Genomic DNA, 7,150 nt, shown 5'->3' on the forward strand with positions numbered 1-7,150 from the left:
TTGCTGACGGGTGGGGTGGGCACCCGTCATGAGCCAAAAAGTGGGACAGAGGCCCTAGACTTGGCCGAGCAGGCAGGAGTGGCATCAGTCTTCAGGAGAGGTTGGGTAGCCAAAGGTTTGTCGCCTGTCCTGGAGATGCCCAGGCTTGCTCTGCCCACGCCTACTCTACATCTGTATGTCCATTCAGTGGAAGGCTGCCCCTAGCCCATCGCGGTCACCATGCTGGAAGGGTGGGGGTGGCCAAAAGAGAGGCTGGAGGAGGGATGGATGGGAGTTGGAGTGGGCAAGATGTGTCCAGAATGGCTGAAGGGCGGGAGGTGGCCCACAGGTGCCATGTGTCCGGCCAGGGCAGCTGCGCTGAAGGGGGACGACTTTTCCTGCATACACTTGGAGAGCTCCTCAAAGCACTCAGCCCCCTTCTTGCTCTTCTTGGATTTGTTGGACATCTTCCGGTTGCGAGTTTGGATCCCTTCCTTCTTCATGGTCAGTGGCCTATTAACCTGGGGACAACCACCAAGACTTCAGGACACTGAGCTCCCTTCTCAGAGAGGACCCCACTCCATCCTGTGCTAGAGAGCTGCCTGGAAGCCAGGAATCCTTCAACCTACTGCTGGTGCTTCCCACCCGGCACTGTCAGCATTTCCAGGAGGGTTCCCCCCTACCCAGTTGGACCTGAATGCAACAAGTGACCTGAGGGCTGCAGCCTTCACACGTTCCTGCCTCCTTCCCACTAAATGCCAGCACATTTCCCCCATAAGCCAGGCTCTCCGAGAGACAAATATGTCAGCACAGATACTGCCATTGAATCCCCTCGGGTCCTCTCATCAGCCTCCTGCCAAGCTGAAGTGCCCCTTCCTACAGGGAGCTTGTCTGGAGCTGGGGACCAGCAGCTACAGCATCCCAAGCCAAGCCAAGCTGGATACTGCGGGGGGGGGGGGGGCCCAGCACAAAGTCAGCTACATCCCAGGGGGAGGGGGAGGCGGGGCACTCACATTGTGCAGCTTGTAGTAGAGGCCACAGGCGTTGCAGACTGGGTCCCCATTGGCGTTTCGGCGCCATAAGGTGGTAGTTGTTGTCTGACAATTTGCACAACAGGTGCCAGCTCTCCTGGCTGCAGACTGGGGAGGGGGGCAGCGTCAGTGAGCACTCTCCCACGCTCCACCCTGACCTCCTTCCTGGACCCCCAGACTCTCTCCTCCAGCCACCCTGCCAACTTCACCCAGGAGCAGTAAATCTCAGGGAATCAAGGCATCTCAGAAGGTAGGGAATTTTAGAAGCTGAGAACTGAACAAGACTCACAGAGCCTTAGAATAAAGAACTCTCAGATGCTGGATCTTAGAATCCAGGAGAGCTGAGTGGGGAAAGCAGCCACCTCACCCAACCCCCAACCAACATTACAGTGCATCAAGGAAACCCAGGCTGAGTCAGGGCCAGCTCAGTCCCCTCCAGTCCCAAGGTCACCCTTCTGTCCCTTTCTCACACCACTCCACCTCAAAAATACCTTTTTCTGGGTGAAGTAGTGCTCCCCAGAGCAGGCACAGAGGACTCACACCACCCAGGAGGATAGAGGGGTGGGGTCAGGAACATAAAATGACCCTTTCAGAGTGCCCAGAGCTGCACCAGCCAATGGACTAGCCACTAACCACATGTGGCTATTCGAATTAAGTTTAAATTAGCTCCAATTTAATGACATTTAAAATCCCACGCCTTCAATTACAGTAGCCACACTTCCAAGTGATGTGCAGGTGGCGAGTGCAGAGACCATTTCTACTAGACAGTGCTGGCCGATTTAGCCCCCAAGGCCCTGGGGCTTTGCTGGTACCCTAATCCTAAACGCTCAGTTGAGTGTCACAGCCCCTCAAAAATGCTGGAAAGAGAGAGGTCTGGAAACCAGTTTGTTTCCCCGAAAAAGGGTGCTGAAGGGTCTTGGGGAGAAAGCAGACCCAGCTCCTGTTCCTACCAGCGCCTGCAGCATCGCTGCAGTCCACCGCTTCCCAGAGCACCTCCCGCTGGAATCCACCCGACAGACAGCCAGGGTGAGGGGTGGGGGTGGGGCCAGCGGAGCTGGGACCTGCCCGGGGCCTGGGCGCAGGAGGGACTGACCAGCGACAGCAGTGCGGGGGTGGGGAGGGGTGACTAAGCCGGCCAACGCTGGAATTCTGACTCAGGGGCCAAGTCGTATCCTCCACCTACCCCCACCCGGGGCCCTTACCCCCTCCTCCCTCTAGGGTAAAATGGGTCCCCAAAGCGACCGATTTAGGCCCCATAAATCATTTAGCTCTGAAAAAAATGGGTATTTATTATTCTTAGCATTTTACGCATTATTTGCAGGGTGGAAGGTATTAGAGATTTCAAAACAGCCCAGCAAGAGGCAGGCCTGAGCCGAGGAGACTCTCTAAAAACTCGCAGAGTCCGGAAACAGATACGCTAAGTTTCCTTATCTTTGGGCTGCAGATGTCCGGATAGGAAACTCCGGCAGGAGATCCGAAAGGGCATTTAAAAAAAAAAAATCACTCAAATGAAAATACACAGTATAGGTGACTCCATGGAAAAATAATAAAGGGCAGGTTTTTTTGGTGGTTGGGGTGTGTGTGTGTGTTTGTGTGTGTTATTTAAATAAGCATGGAGACTGTGTGTGTGTTGGAAAGCAAGGCAGCACTGCCCTGAGCGATGAAGGAAAATTACTTCATGGCCCTATTTTTAAAAAGAGTTAAACAGAGGCCAAATGATGGGAGTTGGTACCTGGACACTCAACCTGACCGGGTCGAGGTTATCCCTGAGGGGTGTGCAGCCCCTTCAGGCCTGAAGGGGAAACAAACCTTGCCAGAAAACCAAGGGGTTAGAAAACGAAGATAGAAGAGAACTTTAAGTGGTAAAGCATCTGCATTGGAAGGGTTTACTTTTTTATTTACTTATTCCCTTTAACTGTTGTCTGTGGCCCAGGTTCTCCTCCATGTACTCCTCAGCCCAGGAGCCACCCCTCATTCCATCCCCCAGCCCACCTCAGCCACTTACCAGACGACGCTTCGGTTTGATGAGTGGCCGGTTCTGCCCATTCATCTTGTGGTAGAGCCCACAAGCGTTGCACAGGTAGTGGCCTGTGCCATCTCTCCGCCAGAGAGGGGTGGCTGTGGCCCCACAATTAACACACTCCCGGCCTTCTGGAGGGAAACGGGGGAGAGACAGGGAGTCCAGTTAACCCACAGTGCTGTGTGGAGGGAGTGGACAAGGGAGTGCATACAAGGCATACACTGGGACTCCATTTGCCTCTGCAGGAGGTAGCTTTGTTCCAAACATGGGGAGGAGAGGTGTAGTTGAGGGCCAAATCCCCAATTCAAAATTAAGAAAGGGAAACAAGGAGAGGAGGAGGAGGAAGGGAAGAGTGGGGTGAAGATCCCAAGGATTCTAAGAACAAGCCAGCAAAGAATATTTATAGCAAACTTTGCTGAGAGCAGTGGCTGGAGTCACCAGTTTCTGCTGGCTCTCCTTTCCCAGCCTTTCTTCCCAATGGTGTCTGCTATTCCCGCATCTCTGTTTCAGATTCGATCCTCTCACTCTATCCCATCCAGGCTTAATTCCCTTCTTTCTCCCTGTCCTTTTCTCTTTCCACTGAGGCCCTAGGAGTCAGTCCAAAACTGTCATCTAAGTTGTTGTGTAAAATAAAATATATAATAAACTTTCATTTTTAGATTAAGTGGCTTTGTTTTTTTGGCTAGAGTCATTCGAAAATGGAAAGAAAAAGTTAAACAAACTTGAGGGAAGGGACTAAGAAAAGGCAAACCTGCTGGTCTAAAGATAACGGAGACCCCCAGCCGGGGACTGCAGGGAGACCCCCAGGCCAGGAGTGCAGGGGGTGTTGGCCTGCCTGGATGGTATTGTGTTACCTGGGAAATTTTTCCTGTTTTTGTTTAAATTGCCAATACATGTGGGCAAGAGAAAGGGGATTCTCGGATTGAAAAGTTTTAAAACTTTATTCCGTCACCCTGGTTTAAAGGAATTTAAATGAAGCATCAAAAACAGCAGCCCTTATAAGCCACTCATTCTGCAACCAGATTGGTGACAAGTCCTGCCTGGGCCCAGCTAGTTCTTGTAGGCAAAAGGGTAAGGAGCAGCAACAGTTTATTTCCTCAAGTGCCCTCAAGGAAGGGAGAGTGAAAGACAGCCAGGGATTGGAGCAGAAAGGCATGAATCCTGGGAATTTTACTTGCGGGCAAATCTCCCAAAGCGATGGGAGCCTAAATCCCGCATGGCTGGTTGAGTTGGGAAACCAGATTCGTTAAGGGTCTTGAGCCTCTGAAGGACGTCCCCCAGGAGCATGCACGCACAAATGCATGTACATACACTTACACACACACACACACACACACACACACACACACACGGACTTGTTTGCCTGACCTATTTCATTCTCACACAAATAAACTAGCTAAAAAAACCCATTTGAATTTTCACTTGATTTACAAGGAGGAGGCTTTACAAGTTAGGCCACCTTAGAGCAGGGCAAGTGCCCATCAAGGAAAGAAGTGAGCTCAAAGAGAAGAACAAGAGTTGTAGGATCCCATCTCTCTCCCATTCCAGGAGCTCCAATACCTGTTGGGGGCTATTGGGGTGGACACTTCCCACCTGCAGATTTGAGAGACTGATGTTGTCTGGCCCCCTCCAAAATGACCAACTCTCCAAAGTCAGTTTGTGTCCCCCCCCAGGTCCGACATCTGCCTTTACCTGAGCAGGAGCGTGCCTTGCTGCGCTGCTTAGGGGTGAAGCTGGAGGCGGGGCCGCCCAGGAAGCCTCCAGGGTGGAAGAGTCCGCTGCCATAGTCATGGGCAGTGGCTGGCACATAGGAGGGATAGGTGGGGATGGGGTGGTGTGTGGCAGGTTGGGTGCCCATGGCTGCCAGGCCGGGGCGCAGGGGACTGCTGCTTTCCATCTTCATGCTCTCAGTTAGTGACACCTGGTACTTGACACCGTCCTTGTCCTCACCCCTGGCCGCACTGCCCCCTGCAGAGGACGAGGCTGGGGAGGCAGCTCCTGTGGTGCTGGGGTCAGGAGAAACTTCTTTGGGTGGCGTGGGTGGGAAGCCAAAGAGATGGGAACCCGAGTGGGCTGCAGTGGGTGTGAGGGAGGCCACGGAGCTCCCACTGCCTCCCCCACTTCCACCGCCTGCCCCTGGGTACACGGAGAGTGGGCCTCCGGGGGCTCCCGCAGCAGAGGGATGCAGTGTGGTCTTGGAGAAAGGGCTCACGCTCCAGGGATTGTGGTGGTGCGCTGCAGCAGCAGAGAGGGCCGCTTTGCCCCCATCCAGCCAGGGCAAACCAGGGCTGTGCAACAAGTGTGGCCGGCACATCTGGCCTCCCGTCAGCCGGGCTGTGGGTCAAGGGAGAGCACAAATACGGATCACTCCCCCAGTCCAGGACACAGGACCATAATCCACACACCAACCAGTAGTCGACCAGCCCCCAAAGAAAACCACAGACACAGCACTCCAAGTCACAAGAACAGGGATGCCAGTAGGGTACGAAGAGGTGGCCCAGAAGGAATCCTGACCCAGAGGGGACCAAGGAGCTGGGCGCAAATTGGCAGAAGCCCCAGGGACCCCAGACCCTTTCCAGGAGACTCAGGCCCACTTTCCTCCTGGCTGATTTTTGCAACATTCCCCTAGGCCCAACTCCAGCCAATCCCATACTGAAGAAGCAGGTAGGGGCCCCCTTCTGCTCTCGCACAGACTGGCCTGAGCGGCTGGATCCCGGCCACCCTCGGGCTCAGGACTCACCGTGTGCAGGGCTGTAGGAGACGCGTGCCCGCGCGTGGGCTGGGTTGGCGTAATAGGGGTTGCCCTGCGAGTCCAGGTGGTTGAAGAAGACGTCCACTTCGTCGGGCGGCAGCAGCTGCGCGGGCTCCATGTAGTTGTGCGCCAAGCCCGGGTGATGCGAGTCGGGGTGCTGTGCATTCAGCACCGCGGGGTGCGCCATCCAGCGCGGCTGTTCCGGAGCCACTTCCATGACCTTTGGCAGGGGCGGTTCAAGATCCAGGTGGAGGCGGCGACAGCCCTGTAGGACAAAAAGGGGGCATGAGGGGAGTCACCAGGGCCCCACCATCCCTACCTGTCCCCAGGCGAGGTTTCACTCGCTGCTGCGCCCCAGCCGAGCACCAGCCGGGCCAGTCCCGGGTGGGAGGAAAGCGCGAGGTTCAAAACGAAAGGAAGGCGGGGGAAGGGAGTGGAGCCACGCACACTTACACAGGGACTCGCGCCCCCGGAGGTGCGTACGCGTGCACGGGAGTGGGGCCACACGCGGGGACCCGCCGCGATCCCAGCGACCCCCAACAAACGCACACACAAAGTCGCACTTCAGTCAAGACATTCGCATTGCACTCCCACCCTCCCAGTACACAAACACAGAAACACAGACGAAAAGTTGGAGGCAGGCACCCGGGCACCCACTGAAGCACATGACCACGGCGACATATACACCTACATGGCGCCACAACCCGACCTCCCCTCGCAAACACGCACACGCAGCCCCACTGGCCAAGAGCCAGCCTCTGGGCGCACTCCCGGGCGGCTTAGCCAGTAAGTACCTCTCTCCAAAACACACCAAAGCAGACCCCTGAAACCTGATCCTGGCCCCGAGTCGCCGCAGAGACCCCTCGGGGCTAGAGGAGCGCCCCAGGCCGCGGCCAGCTCTTGCACCCCAAACTTACACACACAGCGCCCCAAGGAGGGGGGTAAGGCCGCAGAAGGTGGGCACCACTGGCGGAAGCCCGGGAGACGTGGGCCCAGGGACGGCGCGCCCGGCAGCTGGCGGGGCTCACGCGGTGGAGGCAGGGGGCAGTGCGCGCCTCGGCCTCGGGCCCGCCGGGCTCCGGCCCCTCGGCATCCTCCGGCCGCCCTGGCGCCAGCTGCCGACTCCTGCACAGACATGAAGTGGGGGCCGCGCACGCCTAAGAAGCCGGCGCCAGCCAATCAGCGTGGCCCGCCGCCCAGCCTCCGCCCTCCATTGGCTGCGCCCGTAACCCGGGTCCGCTGGACTCGCCGACTGACCCGCGGGCCTGCCCCCCGCCGCCCGCGGGCCCCCTCCCAGCGCCCTCCCGGCGGCCCCTGCTGCTAACGCCCCCTCCGTGGGACCCTCACCCCGTCTCTCGGACAATACCT

General features: G+C 56.8%; 1 protein-coding gene across 2 annotated transcripts; it reads right to left on the reverse strand.

Annotated features, from left to right (window-relative positions):
• Positions 1–200: 200 nt before the first annotated feature.
• On the reverse strand, positions 201–6,902 carry GATA2 (GATA binding protein 2). Of its 2 annotated transcripts, none has more exons than XM_006895179.1 (6): positions 6,700–6,902; positions 5,771–6,047; positions 4,723–5,364; positions 3,016–3,161; positions 993–1,118; positions 201–500 (listed from the first exon to the last, which is right to left on the reverse strand). In XM_006895179.1, the coding sequence occupies exons 2-6, from the start codon at positions 5,997–5,999 to the stop codon at positions 201–203; spliced, it is 1,443 nt and encodes a 480-aa protein (XP_006895241.1). In that variant the 5' UTR covers positions 6,000–6,047; positions 6,700–6,902. The 2 variants fall into 2 exon arrangements, with proteins under 2 accessions (XP_006895241.1, XP_006895242.1); XM_006895180.1 differs by lacking the exon at positions 6,700–6,902 and having other exon boundaries at positions 4,723–5,103; positions 5,140–5,364; positions 5,771–5,999.
• Positions 6,903–7,150: the final 248 nt, after the last annotated feature.

Source organism: Elephantulus edwardii, unplaced genomic scaffold (assembly GCF_000299155.1).
Source record: "Elephantulus edwardii isolate Elephantulus edwardi_28Jun2011 unplaced genomic scaffold, EleEdw1.0 scaffold00161, whole genome shotgun sequence".
Classification (NCBI taxonomy): Eukaryota; Metazoa; Chordata; class Mammalia; order Macroscelidea; family Macroscelididae; genus Elephantulus; species Elephantulus edwardii.

Bases quoted from the DNA above. Each gene is read 5' to 3' on its own strand.
- GATA2 (XM_006895179.1), bottom strand. From the start codon at position 5,999: ATGGAAGTGGCTCCGGAACAGCCGCGCTGGATGGCGCACCCCGCGGTG. The intron at 5,365-5,770 runs GTGAGTCCTGAG...CTTGACCCACAG, and splicing joins CTCCTACAGCCCTGCACACG to CCCGGCTGACGGGAGGCCAG. The intron at 3,162-4,722 runs GTAAAGGCAGAT...GTTTCCCTCCAG, and splicing joins CAAGGCACGCTCCTGCTCAG to AAGGCCGGGAGTGTGTTAAT.